The sequence below is a fragment of the Panthera uncia genome, chromosome C2 (assembly GCF_023721935.1).
Source record: "Panthera uncia isolate 11264 chromosome C2, Puncia_PCG_1.0, whole genome shotgun sequence".
In the NCBI taxonomy this organism is placed as follows: Eukaryota; Metazoa; Chordata; class Mammalia; order Carnivora; family Felidae; genus Panthera; species Panthera uncia.
The window spans coordinates 81,115,610-81,132,095 of record NC_064810.1 but is presented as its reverse complement, the minus strand read 5'-3'; the positions used below and the strand labels follow the sequence as shown (position 1 = coordinate 81,132,095).

Below are 16,486 nucleotides of genomic sequence, written 5' to 3'. Positions count from 1 at the left end.
AGTGTTTTAAGCAGTAAATTCATGGGCTTAGCAAATATTCAGAAATATTAGGAAGTAACATGTGAAGTTTGGGTGTTGCACAGAGAATGAGATCTATAATGTCAGAGATCATAATGGGTGAGGAGAGAGGGTTGGCAGCTCTTCCCTTTACATCTGATTTCAGAGGCCGCTTTAGGATGCTGACTAGTGGGCCACTGTGGCAGTGAAGCTCCATATGTGCAAAAAGGCCAAAGGTCAGCTTTCATTTACTAAGTCCCTATTTTGCTAAGCTGGTTCTAAGTACTTTAAAATCATCTCATTAAATTCCCACAACAACTTATAAGAAGGTTCTGTAATTGTCTCTATTTTACGAGTGGAGAAACTAAGGAAAAAATTAGGTAATTTCCAACGTCGGATAAGACAGATTGCATTAAAGTCAGACTCGGAGCTCAGATGTTCTTAATCACCACCATTTAGTCTTCTAGGTCGTGACTGAGTTTAGACTCATGCGTAAACATCTGTCTTCTGGTCAATGTCACTGCACTTCTGTGTCAGACCATCACCAGCAGGTGCATTTCCATGCCATCCAGCTACCCTGGGCCAGGCATATGAGACAACCAGGCAGCTGCAGGGAACCTAAACACATGTTGAGTTGAAATTAAGCCAGGTAGCACCTGTTTGTTGAACACTCTGCAGGTGCTTGGTTCCAGAGGCAAGGCAGAGTGAACATCAGGTAACAGATGTAATCTTCACCCTTAGTGGCCCTGACAAATTGATGAATATGCATCTGTGATATGCTCTGATGTGTTAAGGCGGAAGGGGAAATAAAGTATACTGCTCCCAGGTGGACACATGAGAACAGTTGTTGGTAAGGTGCTAGGCCATCCCCTACACTGTCCCATTGAGAAGTCTGACTAATTCTCATGCCCGATAAGGCAACATATGCCAAACAATATGATTTCACACTTGGTAGCATTCTGAAAATTTTAGGTTGGAAGAGAGTCCCTGATAAAATAAGCAGTTTCAGTGGGCCTATCATGATTCACAAATGGAGAATCCAAACAGTTTTTTTAAAAAAATTTTAAATGTTTATTCTTAGAGAGAGCGAGAGAGCGAGCAGGGCAGAGAGAGATGGAGACACAGAATCTGAAGCAGGCTCCAGGCTCTGAGCTGTCAGCACAGAGCCCAACATGGGGCTTGAACCCATGAACCGTGAGATCATGATCTGAGCCGAAGTCGGATGCTTAACCGACTGAGTCACCCAGGCGCCCCGCCAAACAGTTTCTTGATGCCCAGCTCTGAGCTCCAAAGAGACTCCTAATGGGCCATTATTTTACATAAAGATGACCTGAAGCTGAATGCAAAATGAATTCATTCATTCAATAAATATTTGTCAAGGCTTACCACAAGCCAGGCATTAGGTTGGTGCTAGGGGCAAAAGATGAATAAGAAGCAGTTCTTGTCTTTTAACAGCTCAGAATCTAGAGAAAGAGAGATATGTATGAAGCATGGTGGGGGGCAAGAAACGAAAAACTTGAAGAATAGAACAGGAAAAGCTTCTTACATAACATTGGGCTGGAGTACAGAGGATGGGAGAATTGCTAGCTGAAAAACAGTGAAGGGCATTCTATACAGAAAGAATAGCCATGTGAAAAGGCCAATCATCTTGAAGGGGCAGGGCACGTTCAGAAATGGTGAAAGGTTTAGGATGATCAGGTGAAAGGCGCATGATGAAAGGTTAGAGTCTGGAGAAGGGAAGTTGTAACAGTGCTTATGAAAAGAGGAGGCTGTAACATCCACTGTCAGTCCTGGGAATTAAAAGTCAGAAGGGCCACAATGCAATCTATTTGAGAAATATCACACAAAGAATGTAGCAACCCAGTGGATACAGTGCAATGCAGTGTCCTGCCAGGAGCGCTTCTGGTGTTATGTAAATCATGCTTTGGGTTGAATGGTTTTCAAAGGAGTGGAACCATACACAAGATGTGTAGCTCTATAGCTCAAGCCATGAGTTTGGGGGTAGTAGCATGGGTGGCTTATGGATGCAGTTTGAAGGAAGGTGGTAGGAAGGGACAGGTGATGGGATCCCCTTAATTAGAGAGCAATGTGGCCACAAGGCTGGGAGTTCGGCCAAATGATAGGAAGGAGTGTTTCTAGGAGGGCAATTTGACGGAAAAGAAGTTTGAGGCAGGACATCAATATTATCACGGGGCCTTGGAAATAATTGGCAGACATTTATATTTGGCTAGAGAGGATTGGGGGCTTGTGTAGTTGGAAGTGGGGAGCAGGGGACAACCATGTTTATTTCAGTCTTGAAGATTTGAGGTAGTTGAAAAATGACAATTGGCTCCTTTCCAGTTGCCAGGCACCCAGCTAGGCACTTTATATACATTGTCTTATTTCATTTTCAACACACAGCTTACAAGGGAGATACTTTATTACCCACATTTCATGGAGACAGAAACCTGTCTGAGAGAGGTTAGAGAGCTTGCCTAAGTATCACAGCTAGTGAAGGGCAGAATGTGGTTTTAAACACCAGGTCTGTTGCTCTCTAAAGCTTATGTTCTCTTACCCCCTTCCCCCTGCCCCCCACAACTTTTTATTTTGAAACATTTCAAAACTATAAAAAAGTTGAAACATAGTACAATAAACATCCATTTACTTTTCATCTGGAGGCACTAGCCATTAATGGCCTGTGCTTTGTGTGTATCACCCCATCTCCTCTAAGGTACTGGTTGGGATATGACTGGTATAAAAGACAAAATCTGAGATCTGATAGAAGGAAGTCATGGAAAAAGGAGAGATTTAGGAGAAATACCTCTACAAATGACTGAAGAAAGCTTGGCAATGTATGGACATCTTGAAGCCACAGATAGACTAAGCAGAACAGCTATGGACTGCCCAACTTCGTTCAGCAGACCAGAGCTAGTCATTGGTGATGGAAATGGAAGGTCATCCCCAGAATCCAACCACTGAGTGAAGAAAGCAATAGGTTTTAAAATAGGCTTCAGATCTTTACATCTATACAAATATTCAGCCAACATTCTTTCAGAGCTAGCCACACTGTGCTAGATGTTTTGTTTTTTTTTTAAACAAACATTTTCTGCATTCTTTAATGCCTCAGAACCCAGAATAAAGACCCCAGGTCAAATGGTAAGTGTTCCCACCAGATGAAGGGGGCTTCCTCTTCTTTCACCTTCTAGATGCATACACGTGGTCCAAGAAGAAGAAGAAACATGGAGGTTTGCTTGAAATAATTACCAGCTTGGAAGACTGAATGATCAAGGTTCAAATCCTGATTCTACTACTTACTATATGATTTCTTCTGTAAAATGGACATAACCTTACCAAATTCAAAAGGCTGTGAAAACATCATGTATCATTCAAAACCACTCCTGACATAAACAGTGACCTTCGCACACCTTCCAAATCGTAACAGAGAGAGGAAGACCAAAAGACTGAAGTTTGCCCAAAGACCTTGTCTTGATCTGGTTTTAGTTCCAGAATTTAGCATTGGAGTATAGGACTATATTAATTGATTTCTACTCGAAATGGCTCCACGGGTGGATTTAAGATTTATCGTATTCTTAAGGTAGTATTAGAGCACTCTCCTTCAACTGGGGGGAGAATGTTATCAGGCTAATATTCCGCCATGGTGTGGGTGTGTGGGGAGGCAGTAGATACAGATTACAGATTTCACACAGTGCGGGATTTGAAGAATCTCGTCCGTCTGTCCCACTACGGAGCCAACTGGGGTGTCACTGTGTGTACTATTCACACAGCTACGAGGAGACCTATGAACGGTTTCTTCGGCTCTCAACTTGTTCAGCTCCTACCACAGCTAGCTGACCCGGATCGAAGACCGCGGTCGCGTGGCGTTCAGGAAACTCCCGGTCCAAGCCAGGCCGCGCCTAAGACGCGCTGGGGGCTGGAAATTGTAGTTTTCGGGAGACTTCCGTGGGCGGGGTCCGAGGGCTGGGACTCCCACGCCGCGGGGGTGAGTGGGTTGTAGCGGCGTTTCCGGTCGCCTGCTGGCTCAGGAGGAGGAGCTCTGTGGGCCACCCGCGCAAGGCCGTATGGGAAACGGGGCGGTGCGAGCGGTGCGCGCGCAGCAGGCCGGTAGTGGCTGTGGAGATGGAGGAGGGTGGCCGGGATAAGGCTCCGCTGCAGCCTCAGCAGCCTCCGGCGACGGCACCGGGCATCGCGGACGAGAAGCCGGGCGGCAAGGAGCGGCGGGATGCTGGCGACAAGGACAAAGAGCAGGAGCTGGTGAGGCGCAGCCCTGGGAGCAGGCGGAGAAGGCCGCGGGGCTGAGTCACGGCGGCTCCGCAGGCCTTGGGCCCGACTCCCAACGGCCCCGCAGCGTCTGGGAGAGGGCGGATGGGGCGACCCTCGGGACTCCTGGCGCTCAGCCTCTCTGCCCCTCATCCTCCATTCCGCGCTGTGTCGCCTTCGCCGACGTCACCAGTACTCACCACCGACTTGTGAGGTGGGCCCGGGGAGGTCATGTCACCCCTATTTTTTAGTACTACATTCACGCAGCCTGGCCCAGAAGCCAGGTTGCCTTCTTTCCTGCCTTGCAGCCAGAGTGCCATTCCTCCTCTCATTTCGTGTCCACCTGGTCCCTCCTAAGGAGGCAGGTTCACTCTCTACCTGCCCCAGGGTGAATGGGAGGAGGATGTGTTTGGGATTCCTTCTCTTGATGAACTTCTTCCCCCAACCCTTCAGTCTGAGGAGGACAAACAACTTCAGGATGAACTGGAGATGCTCGTGGAACGACTGGGGGTGAGTCATGATGTTGACACGAGTGGGTACATATTTGGATCTTTGCTGCATGTTGCTTCATTCCATTTTGGGGCAACAATTTCTATGTGAGGTATAGGGAAAGATGGACTGTTTAGGGTTAGCGTTACGGTGATGTTGTGAGAGAGGAGAATTACAAAGGATATTTGAAAGATTGTGTAGCTTACTACAAACTCTCAACTGGGATCATTTGTTTTTGTACCAGCCAGTGAGCAGGGAGTTGGGGAATCACAGATGAATAAGACAGTCACTTTCCTAGGGGAGTTGGTAAACACCTGTGTTTGACTTGAGAGATGTGGCTTCTTTTTGTCTGAGCCCTAACATCTCCTGAGCAGGAGAAGGACACATCTCTGTACCGACCAGCCCTCGAGGAACTGCGGAGGCAAATCCGATCTTCTACAACTTCCATGACTTCAGTGCCCAAGCCTCTCAAATTTCTGCGTCCACACTATGGCAAACTGAAGGAAATCTATGAGAACATGCCCCCTGGGGAGAATAAGGTAAAACGGTTTCAGAAGCTGGTGGGGGTCTAGCTTAGGAATTCCTTTTCATCTAGACCATTGGGCTCATGGTGAGTCACAGGAAGCCTAAGGGACCTGAGATCTGAGCTAGTTAACACAGTTGATCATGCCAGTATGTTTTTTACTGGGATAAAAGCTGACAGGAGGATTGCCTTCTCAGAATACACTGTTTTCTGTCATTTATGGTGGATCTTGGGATTTCTTTTTCATGATCTGTTTTTTTTCTTTAGAGTACTCTCTGTGCCCACAGTGGGTCTCAAACTCACAACTCTGAGATCAAGAGTCACATGCTCTACTGACTGAGAGGCACCCCTCATGATCTATTTTTAACTTATATTTAACTTTGATCTTTCTGTTTCCTTCATATCCCATGTACATTCACTTGTTTTATTTCTAAAATAAACCCCTCGTTGAGTCACTTCTCTGTCTAAGGGTACAACCCTAATCCAGGAAATCTTCAGTTCTCACCTAGACAACTGCAGCCGTCTAACTGGCTGCCTTCCTTTTGTTCGTGACTTATACAGTTTGTCTTTCGTATAGCAGCCACAATGGTCTTTCTAGATTGTGAAAATCTTTTCTTCTTAAAACCTTTTAATAGTTCATTATTGCAGCTAGAATAAACTTTAGAGCCTCCATCTTTTTCCATTCTCTCCTTGTTATCATTCTTCAGCCATGTTGGTTTAAAAGGGAGATAGCAACACTAACCTTAGGCTTATCTTGAGCCTTAGCTTAGATATAAAGTATGTAAATTTCTAATACAGAGATTGGTGAAGAGTTACAACTTAATTGGAGAGATAGCGACCTTAGCCTTGACTCCGTAATGTCCCACTACCCTCACCCTGGACTTGCCTTTAAAGCACTGGTTTCTTTGTAGCGTTTTGCTGCTGACATCATCTCTGTTCTGGCTATGACCATGAGTGGGGAACGTGAGTGTCTCAAGTATCGGCTGGTGGGCTCCCAAGAGGAATTGGCATCATGGGGTCATGAGTATGTGAGGTAAGACCTTTCTTTCTTGAGAATCTGAAAGGTTTTGAGACACAATTCTGAGTTCTGTCTTGGAGTACCTGTGTATTGCGTTTCCCAAATACTGAATTCCTTGAACCATAGAAATGCTTCCTGTGAAGTTGTGCCCCCTTAATGGTCTGGGCCTATCCATAGGCATCTCGCAGGGGAAGTGGCTAAGGAGTGGCAGGAACTAGATGATGCGGAAAAGACACAACGGGAGCCACTGCTGACCCTGGTGAAGGAGATCGTCCCCTACAACATGGCCCACAACGCGGAGCACGAGGCCTGTGACCTGCTCATGGAAATTGAGCAGGTAGACATGCTGGAGAAGGACATTGATGAGAATGCATATGCCAAGGTCTGCCTCTATCTTACCAGGTAAGTGAACATGGTAGGGATGGGTAGTAGGCCTACCCTCCCCAGTATTTCTCTCTCAGTTGTGATTTCTCTGTTCTCTCAGAGCATCTTTAGCATCGGGCTGCTGTTGATTTGTTGATGTCTGTGAGCTTCTTGAGGACAGAGACTTATGTCTCTTTAGTAGTCTAGCATGTAGCATAATGCCTGGTATACAGTAGGCATTTAGTATTTATTTTGGATAAGTGAATTAAATGGGGTAAATGAATGTTCCTGAACTTCCTGACTCCTTTGTTATTTCTATCTATGTAGCTGTGTGAATTATGTGCCCGAGCCTGAGAATTCTGCACTACTGCGCTGTGCTTTGGGTGTGTTCCGAAAGTTCAGTCGCTTTCCTGAAGCTCTGAGATTGGCATTGATGCTCAATGACATGGAGCTGGTAGAAGATATCTTCACCTCCTGCAAGGATGTGTATGTAGAGAGGAAGTTGGCAAAGGAAGACATGAGCTCATGGATGGGGCATTTGTATGAAGAGCTGGACTTGTAGTTTCTGGTTAAGGCTGGAGGGGCTTTTCAGTCCCCTTAGTGGACTAGGGCTGAGCTGATATGATGGCTCTCTCCCACAGGGTAGTACAGAAGCAGATGGCATTCATGCTTGGCCGTCATGGGGTGTTTCTGGAGCTTAGTGAAGACGTGGAGGAGTATGAGGACCTGACAGAGATCATGTCCAATGTGCAGCTCAACAGCAACTTCTTGGCATTAGCTCGGGAGGTGAGACCCTTTGCCCTTTTCCATCAAGGCTTTTTTTTGGTTGTGGTTCTACTCGTCATTTCACCTCCCTGGCTATAACTGTAACTAGATTCTCATTGGTTAGAATTGCTATTCAGTGGGAAAGCAGAAGGGGACAGCTGGGGGAGTAGTGGGGGTACAGTTGTGACCCTCTGACTTCTCTTCAGCTGGATATTATGGAGCCCAAGGTGCCTGATGACATCTATAAAACCCATCTAGAGAACAACAGTGAGTAGCCATCTCCATGTGTGTGAGGACTGGAGAATTATTATTATTTTTAAATGCTTCTTTCTTTTTTCTTTTCTTTTTTTTTTTTTCTTTCTTACAGAAAGAGCAAGCAAGGGAGGGGCAGAGAGAGAGGGAGACAGAATCCCAAGCAGGCTCCATGCTATCATCACAGAGCCTGATGTGGGGCTCAAACTCATGAACTGTGAAATCATGACTTGAGCCGAAACCAAGAGTCAGATGCTTAACTGGTTAGCTGAGTCACCCAGGCACCCCAGGACTGGAGGATTCTTAATTATGAACCTTGTATTTGGAGTGGTGGCTTGGTCCAGTGTATTTATCCCTTAGAGCTAAGAGTTCCTACATAACCTTTTCTCCAGGTCACTGTTGGGGGCATAGACAGAGGATTCTAAGGGGCCAGTTCAGAGCCAGAGACCAGCCACCATGCTGTGTTCCTTTATTGTGCTACTCTAAACCTTTCTGCCTTTCCTTTCATTTCCCTCCTGTGCAGGATTTGGGGGCAGTGGCTCTCAAGTGGACTCTGCCCGCATGAACCTGGCCTCTTCTTTTGTGAATGGCTTTGTGAATGCAGCCTTTGGTCAGGACAAGCTGCTGACTGATGATGGCAACAAATGGCTTTACAAAAACAAAGACCATGGTATAACTTTATGCCTACTTTACCTTTGTTTTGCTTTGGTCGCCTCTTTTGTCCTTCTAGTTTCATGTGTTAATGTGATGGGTCCCCAGGGCAGTTTTTTAGAGAGCTCTTTGTAACAATTTTCTTAGGGTAGGATCATTTTGAAATTGATAGATTTTTCCTTGGTGTAGGAATGTTGAGTGCAGCTGCGTCCCTTGGCATGATTCTGCTGTGGGATGTGGATGGTGGCCTCACGCAGATTGACAAGTACTTGTACTCCTCTGAGGACTACATCAAGGTTGGTCTGGGCATAGCCTGATAATGGGGACATTCTCCTACCATGTTCTAGGGCCTCAAGGCCTCCCTTTCACTGGTAAGATCTCTCTGTTTTCAACTCCAGTTAAGGTGGAAGCTACAATGAAGTCCATGTTGTATCCTTTGTGGTGAGGAAGGTACAGTAGCCTGAGTGAAGAATCTATTTGCATTTTGCAGTCAGGAGCCCTTCTGGCCTGTGGCATTGTGAACTCTGGAGTCCGGAATGAATGTGACCCCGCACTAGCACTGCTCTCAGACTATGTTCTCCACAACAGCAACACTATGAGACTTGGTTCCATTTTTGGGTAAGGCTTCTTGCTTCTTCTGGTAGTACTTAGCCTGTAAGCTTTGTGAAGACAGGAACTGGGTCCTTTTCATCTTTGTTTTGCCAAGACTACCACCATATCTGTTGAGTATTTGGCTCTTGGTGACTGTTGAAATGATGAATAAATGACCAGTCCTCTTTTTGTTCCTTCTTTGTCCTATCCTTGGTTGTGTGTCGGGGACTGCCTTTCCCTTGCTTTTGCAGGCTAGGCTTGGCTTACGCTGGCTCCAATCGTGAAGATGTGCTAACACTGCTGCTCCCTGTGATGGGAGATTCCAAGTCTAGTATGGAGGTGAGGAGAGGCTGTTGGACTTTTAGGGGAGGTAGGGAAGGTGCTCTGTGTCCTACCACTCTGTGATAAGTAATGAAAACTGTGTGTGTGTGTGTGTGTGTGTGTGTGTGTGTGTGTGTGTGTGAGTGTGCACGCACACACGTGTTTATGGGGGTGATATGTGTCACTTCAATGAAATCTCTTGGAACTGGTGGTTCCACCCAGGTGGTGTTGAGGTTAAAGAGGTAACATTTTGGTATTGAGTTCCAGCCCTTGAGGTCCATGAGGAAGTACTCGGCTAGAGTGGGGAGTAGCTTAATCCAGCTTGGGGTGGCTGATTCTCATTCGTTGTTTTAGTCATTGGCCAACCTTAAGTTTTCTTAGTTGTGGAGAGTCATATTAGTAATAGATAAATTTAATATGGTGGCTAAAAGCATAGCTTTAGTCAGAAAGACCTCAGTTCAAATCTTGCCGCCTCTGCTTACAAGCAGTGTGATCTTGGACATGTTACCGAATCTCTTTAGGTTACATTTTCTTCATCAATGAAAGAATAACAGTAGTAGGACTTGTTTCATGGGGTTATGAGAATTAAATGTTAATAGCGTACAGAGCAGTTGACATGGCTGATAAATCATAAACATTCAGTGAATGGTTGCTCTTGTTATTTTGACATGCCATCAGAAAGGGATCACTACCTAGTGTGGTTACAGTGGCCTGAAGGAATTGGCTATCTTGAATCGAGGTAGGTATACAGCTACTTTAATAACTTGTGTATATAATACTGATTCTCCTATTTCTAGGTGGCAGGTGTGACAGCTCTAGCCTGTGGAATGATAGCAGTGGGATCCTGCAATGGAGATGTTACTTCCACTATCCTTCAGACCATCATGGAGAAATCAGAGACTGAGCTCAAGGACACCTATGCCCGTTGGCTTCCTCTTGGACTGGGCCTCAACCACTTGGGTGAGGGGATATCTCTCTGGGCAAAGGCTGACAGTAACTGGATACAGCAGAGGTCTTATGTGTTAAGCTGTGCTGGATGGAAGGAAGTGTCCTCTTGACTCCTTGAATTTGTCCTGTAGGGAAGGGTGAGGCCATCGAGGCAATCCTGGCCGCGCTGGAGGTTGTGTCAGAGCCATTCCGCAGTTTTGCCAACACATTAGTGGATGTGTGTGCCTATGCAGGTCTGTGTCTTTGTGCCTCTCCAGTGACTCCTTACTTCTCTCTTGGACCTTTTTTCAGACTTTTTTTCCTTTCTCAGTAGTCCTTTATTTATTTATTTGTTTGTTTTTAAGTTTATTTATCCTGAGAGAGAGGGAATATGCGCATGTGCATAGGGGAGCAGCAGAGAGAGAGGGAGAGGGAGAATTCCAGGCAAGCTCCATGCTGTTAGCACTGATCCCCATGTAGCGCTCAGTCACAACCGTAAGATCACGACATGAGCCCAGATCAAGAGTCAGACGCTTAACTGACTAAGCCACCCAGGCGCCCTCTTTCTCTGGTTTGCTTTTGGATTCTTAACTTCTATTACTGGAATAAACTTTTCTTTGGTGCCTTCTCCTTTCTACTCTTTCTCACCCTTACCACCATGCTGCAGGCTCTGGGAATGTACTGAAGGTGCAGCAGCTGCTCCACATTTGTAGTGAACACTTTGACTCCAAGGAAAAAGAGGAAGACAAGGACAAGAAGGAAAAGAAGGACAAGGACAAGAAGGAAGCCCCTGCCGACATGGGAGCACATCAGGTTCTGTGCGCAACCGGGCGCTCTCTGAGTCAGGCTCTGGGAAAAGATACCTGTGCAGAGGAGCTGGGTTTGGGTTTGTTCTACAGACCCTGTGGGTGGTGCTGTGTATTGAGACAGGCATTAAGCAGGGTTCTATACATAAGGGTCAGGGTGTGCCCCCACAGGACAGTTTTTTTTTCTTACATGGGACTTGAGTCAAGGGTGAGCTTTTTGTTCCCTGAGCTTATTGGATTCTGGTGCCTCTTCAATTGCAGGGAGTGGCTGTGCTGGGGATTGCTCTTATTGCTATGGGGGAGGAGATTGGAGCAGAGATGGCATTACGAACCTTCGGCCACCTGGTAAGTATCACATGGAGGAGATTGGAATATCTACTGGTTTTGGTGCTTGGAGTTCCCCAGAGGAGACTTTCCTGATGGGTTTTCTCCTTTCTCCTGGTTGAGAAATAGTCTTTTTGCTATGCCCTTTCTGTAATATTTGATAAAGGCCTCTATTACCTATCAAGTCTCTTCCTGTAACTGAGTTTGTACTGCTTTCTGTGATGCTCTTGTTACTCTCTTTTATCACCAGCTGAGATATGGGGAGCCAACACTCCGACGGGCTGTGCCTTTAGCACTGGCTCTAATCTCTGTTTCAAATCCACGACTCAACATCCTGGATACCCTAAGCAAATTCTCCCATGATGCTGACCCAGAAGTTTCCTACAACTCCATTTTTGCCATGGGCATGGTAGGCAGTGGTGAGTATCAGAAAAAGGTCAGAAAAAGAAGTAGCTTGAGGGAATGTTTGAGGCCCATTTTTCAACTCTGTAATGGTTAACGTTTCCAGGTACCAATAATGCCCGTCTGGCTGCAATGCTGCGCCAGTTAGCCCAGTATCATGCCAAGGACCCCAACAACCTCTTTATGGTGCGCTTGGCACAGGTAAGGAATAGAACTGTTTTCCTTAAAGTGTGCCAAGGGAGGTATCCGTGGTGATGGAAGGGGGACATGTAGTGAATGACATCAGGGGACTTTGAGTTCAGCCAGGAGGGAGTATATGAATGAGTTGGGGTCTTTCTATATGGCCAGGTTAGGTGATGTTTCCTCGGATGTGATCTTCACTTCTCTCTCTGTTGTTGTTGTTTTTTTTTCCCCCAGGGCCTGACACATTTAGGGAAGGGCACACTCACCCTCTGTCCCTACCACAGTGACCGGCAGCTTATGAGTCAAGTGGCAGTGGCGGGGCTGCTTACTGTGCTTGTCTCTTTCCTGGATGTCCGTAACAGTGAGTTCCTGTCAAGAGTCTCATACAGTGGCACATGACCCTGTCTCCACCCTTACCAGAGCCACCTTATAATTTAGGAGCAAGACTCCAAATTAGCTCTGTACCATTCTGGGTCCCAATGTTCTTTGGGCCTGTGATGGGCCTTATGGAGCTCATCTCCCACAGTTTTGATCTGGCTCAAAGAGATTGTTTTCGAGGATGAAGAGCTGATCCCAGTTTCTGCTCCAAAGTGACTGGGGGAAATTGATGATCAAGTCTGAAGGCTGTGGTAGAGTAAGGTGGGGGCATCTCTGGTTTGTAGTAGGGGTATATGAGGGGAGGAGTGTTGGTTCAGCTGAACGACTGAGGGATTAGAGAGTCAGGGCTGGAGTGGAGTCCCAGGGTTCAGGCCAGGCCTGCCTTGATGCCTCTAACTGTTTGTCCCGTGTTCTTCCCTCAGTCATCCTAGGCAAATCACATTATGTATTGTATGGGCTGGTGGCTGCCATGCAGCCCCGAATGCTGGTTACATTCGATGAGGAGCTGCGGCCACTGCCGGTGTCTGTCCGTGTGGGCCAGGTGAGGGGTTGAACAGACGGGAGGGGTCTAGAACTTGGGGAACGCACACGTACCCGTTTCTCTGAAACTGGTATGGGCACTGGGTTGTTACTGCACTCCCATCTGCACACCCCCATCTGCTACACCCCCATTTCAATTTTCTCACCCTACAGGCAGTGGATGTGGTGGGCCAGGCTGGCAAGCCTAAGACTATCACAGGGTTCCAGACACACACAACCCCAGTATTGTTGGCCCACGGGGAGCGGGCAGAATTGGCCACTGAGGAATTTCTTCCTGTCACCCCCATTCTGGAAGGTTTTGTTATCCTTCGGAAGAACCCCAACTATGACCTCTAAGTAGCTACCAGGGACTCTGAGCTGCTACTGATAGGCCAGCGGGCCATGCTTCCTGTTGTCAGGCGTGTGCACTGCTCTAGACCTTTGGGGGAATTGGTACCTCCTGTTATTTTGTTACTGAGTGAGATAACTTTGTTGAATAAAGACCTTTATCCCTGAGGTCCCTCTATGTCTGTTTTCTGGGGTGTTGTGGCCAGAGGCCAGACTGGGGTGGGGAGTGGATGTGAAAAGGCATTGTTTATAGCAACTCTGAGCCGAGGCTAGCAGGGAAGCTGCCCTGAATGGAACAAATTAAACTCCATGCCTTTTTCCCTTCTTTCTTAATCATCCTAAATAGTGATTCATCTTTAGGGGCATGGACCCCTAAGAAGCTGATAAGTGCAATGGATTGTCCTTCTAGGAAGATTTTAATACCAAAATTTAATACATTTAATACATTTTAATACTGTTACAAATAATATTTTGATACAAACTGTTACAAATAACTTTCTGAGGGGCTGTGTATCCCATCCCCACCCCCACTCCCACCCTGCCAATGCACATCCACCTCAAGCCCATCATTCACTGACTTTGGGTGAAGAATCCCTGTTCTAAGAAGCAGCAGAGTCGGCCTTACTTTCTAACTTCTCTGCTGCTAAATGAAAGGGATGTGTATATATATGTATGTATATGTATATACACATTTTTTCTTTTTTGACTGGACTATGTGGCTTTATTGGGGAAAGCCAGGATTACAATGGATTTAAGAGTTGGCATTGGGCCCTTCTTGCCAAAGGGGGGCACAACATTGACTAAGCTCTGGTTGTACTGCATCCACTGCTTGGCTCGGCTTGTCTTCTTTTTCTCCTGTTTGACCACTTTGGAAGTCTGCTCTCTTACTTTCCCAACATGGGCCAGGAAACCATGGACTTTACCTCCAAGCATGTGGCCAGCTACTTCCAGGGTGGTCAGAGCCTTCAGTCCACACTGATCTAGGGTAGCCTCATCCTCTAGGGGCATGCCTGCCAGAAGTACGACTTGATCTTCTGAAGTGATGCCCTCCAGAGAGGCTACATGAGCCTTGATCTGAGCAACCGTCTGTCTCCTGTCTGGTGACCTTGAGGTGTAGAGCTCCCAGGCACAGACAAAGAGCTGCATGTCTGTGACTGAACAGCCAGGGACATTTTTATCTCCTGTGATCCTCTGTGCCTCTTGGAAGGCTTCTATTGGAGAGGTTTAGTCATGTTCACATCTACTGGGCTATCTTTGCAGAAACTGGATGTAAGAAAGCTTGACCCTGACTTTCCCCTTAGTGTAGCAATGGGATAAAGGAGTGGCCTCCTTCCTGGGATGTAATCACTTTTGATCTTTGTGGGGTTGGTATGAATATAGCTATGCTGCCAATTGGGGCTCGGACCCCTGTGGATGCAGTGCAGAAGAACATATGGCCCTGCCAGATAATCATAGCTAGCTAACCAACACTTTCTGTAGGTTTAGTTTACAAGCAGTGCCTGGCACTTAATAGGTCTATAAATGTTGAAAGAATAATTGTTCTATATACCTCAGATACCTCACAACAGCTCTAAGGGGTAGGCATTATCTCCGTGTTTTGGTGAGGGATATAAAGTTTGGAAAGAGATTCACCCAATTTATGCAAGATCACATAGTAAGTGGTGGAGCCAGGATGGGAATCTAAATTTGTTTGACTCCAAATCTGTCTCTGTAGCCTTGGAAACTTGTGGACACTATCGTAGTCCAAGGTTTTGAGTAGCTGGAGAGTAGCAACTTTGGATTAGTGTCTCTATTATCTTCTTTCTGTTCTTATTTGGCAGCCTGTATAAAACCTGTATTAAAAGTTAAAGTACTGGACCTGGGAGTCAGTAGACCTACCTGTCATACTCCTTTAATGGAATTTTCTGTAGTACTGGGCAAATCAGCATGTCTGATGAGCCTCTGTTATCTGTAAAATGGGAATATGGTAATTGCTTTCTCTGATATGCAATGGTGGTGATATAAAGATAAATTAGAAAGTGATTTTTAGGGGTGCCTGGCTGGCTCAGTGGAGCATGCAACTCTTTACCTCAGGGTTGTGAGTCTGAACCCCATGTTGGGTGTGGAGTCTACTTAAAAAATGATTTGTAAACTGCAAAACACTCTAAATAAAAGGATAATTCTTTGGCAAATCAGTGATTGTGCTTTAGGGTAGAATTTTCATAATGACTCTTAACCTTTCGCTTTCAGTCATTCATTCAGCAACAAATATCAATGGAGCCTTTTATTCTGCATTGGACATTATTTTAGTTTGTGGGGATACAAACATGAGGGAAAAAAGCCAAACCCTATCCTCAAAAAGCTTATTTAATGGAAGAGAAAACAAAGGTGATATATTGTTACCAATACCATACTGGAGTGTGAAGAAGCTACCCTGGGATCGTTAATATGGAGCCTTAATGCCTAGATAAGTCAGGGGAGAATTTTGCAGTAAATGGGACCTAGAGGAAGAGGAGTTCGTCCAGAAAAAAAGGTAGAATATAACTAAGGGAGTAGGGAAAGGAGGAAGGCGGAAAAGCTATTTATTTTCAGAAACCATGGATAGTTTGCTTTGGTTAAGTGTACAGGGCCAGGAAAAGTGTGGTAGGAGATACAGTAAAGAGACCCAAGCTCAGATCGGGTTTGGAAGAGCTTTGTTGTGTTAAGAAGTTGACAGTATCTCTCAATAGAGACCACTGAAAGAGAGCAGGGAAGTGACATCATCAGTTATCTGGGTGAGAAAGCTCACCATGAAGGCTGGGAGACCAGGCAAAGGAAATAAATGCCTGAACTAGGGCATTAGAAATGGGGAAGGGCAGGAGAAAGATTTTTTTAAAGATAGTCAATAGGACTTGAATTTGATCCAAATACCAAGAGGACCTGGTGTCTGATTACAGGTAGTATGTGGATGGGAAGCAATGGAGTATTAATCCCAGATTTTCAGCTTGGGTGCTATTCATGGGTAAAGAACACAGGGGCACTTGGGTGGCTCAGTCAGTTAAGCTTCTAACTTCAGCTCAGGTCATGATCTCATGGTTTGTGAGTTTGAGCCCTGCATCGGGCTCTCTGCTGTCATCACAGAGCCTGCTTTGGATCCTCTGTCCCCCCCACCCCCCCCTATGCTCTTTGTCTCTTTCTCTCAAAAATAAAGTTGGGGGGCGCCTGGGTGGCGCAGTCGGTTAAGCGTCCGACTTCAGCCAGGTCACGATCTCGCGGTCTGTGAGTTCGAGCCCCGCATCAGGCTCTGGGCTGATGGCTCGGAGCCTGGAGCCTGTTTCCGATTCTGTGTCTCCCTCTCTCTCTGCCCCTCCCCCGCTTTCACTCTCTCTTTCTCTCAAAAATAAACATTAAAAA

The 16,486-nt window shown here is 46.2% G+C and overlaps 2 protein-coding genes across 2 annotated transcripts; one reads left to right on the top strand and one right to left on the bottom strand.

The window, feature by feature from the left end:
• Positions 1 to 4,068: 4,068 nt before the first annotated feature.
• PSMD2 (proteasome 26S subunit ubiquitin receptor, non-ATPase 2) lies at positions 4,069 to 13,282 on the top strand. Its single transcript, XM_049628474.1, has 21 exons — positions 4,069 to 4,248; positions 4,708 to 4,764; positions 5,118 to 5,282; positions 6,178 to 6,299; positions 6,462 to 6,686; positions 6,975 to 7,133; positions 7,289 to 7,433; positions 7,619 to 7,679; positions 8,188 to 8,334; positions 8,505 to 8,611; positions 8,806 to 8,933; positions 9,158 to 9,245; positions 10,025 to 10,187; positions 10,307 to 10,408; positions 10,822 to 10,967; positions 11,222 to 11,305; positions 11,535 to 11,703; positions 11,793 to 11,887; positions 12,104 to 12,230; positions 12,670 to 12,788; positions 12,941 to 13,282. Exons 1-21 carry the CDS (start codon positions 4,114 to 4,116, stop codon positions 13,121 to 13,123), a joined length of 2,727 nt encoding a protein of 908 aa, XP_049484431.1. The 5' UTR covers positions 4,069 to 4,113; the 3' UTR covers positions 13,124 to 13,282.
• Positions 13,283 to 13,825: 543 nt separating this feature from the next.
• Positions 13,826 to 14,260, bottom strand: LOC125921588 (ubiquitin-like protein FUBI). The gene has a single exon (XM_049629191.1). The coding sequence runs from the start codon at positions 14,258 to 14,260 to the stop codon at positions 13,826 to 13,828; it is 435 nt and encodes a 144-aa protein (XP_049485148.1).
• Positions 14,261 to 16,486: the final 2,226 nt, after the last annotated feature.

Excerpts from the sequence above, each read along its gene's own strand:
- PSMD2 (XM_049628474.1), top strand. The coding sequence starts at position 4,114 with ATGGAGGAGGGTGGCCGGGATAAGGCTCCGCTGCAGCCTCAGCAGCCT. Across the intron at positions 8,612-8,805 it reads CCTCTGAGGACTACATCAAG|TCAGGAGCCCTTCTGGCCTG; the intron begins GTTGGTCTGGGC and ends TGCATTTTGCAG. Across the intron at positions 11,888-12,103 it reads TTATGGTGCGCTTGGCACAG|GGCCTGACACATTTAGGGAA; the intron begins GTAAGGAATAGA and ends TTTTTCCCCCAG.
- LOC125921588 (XM_049629191.1), bottom strand. The coding sequence starts at position 14,260 with ATGCAGCTCTTTGTCTGTGCCTGGGAGCTCTACACCTCAAGGTCACCA.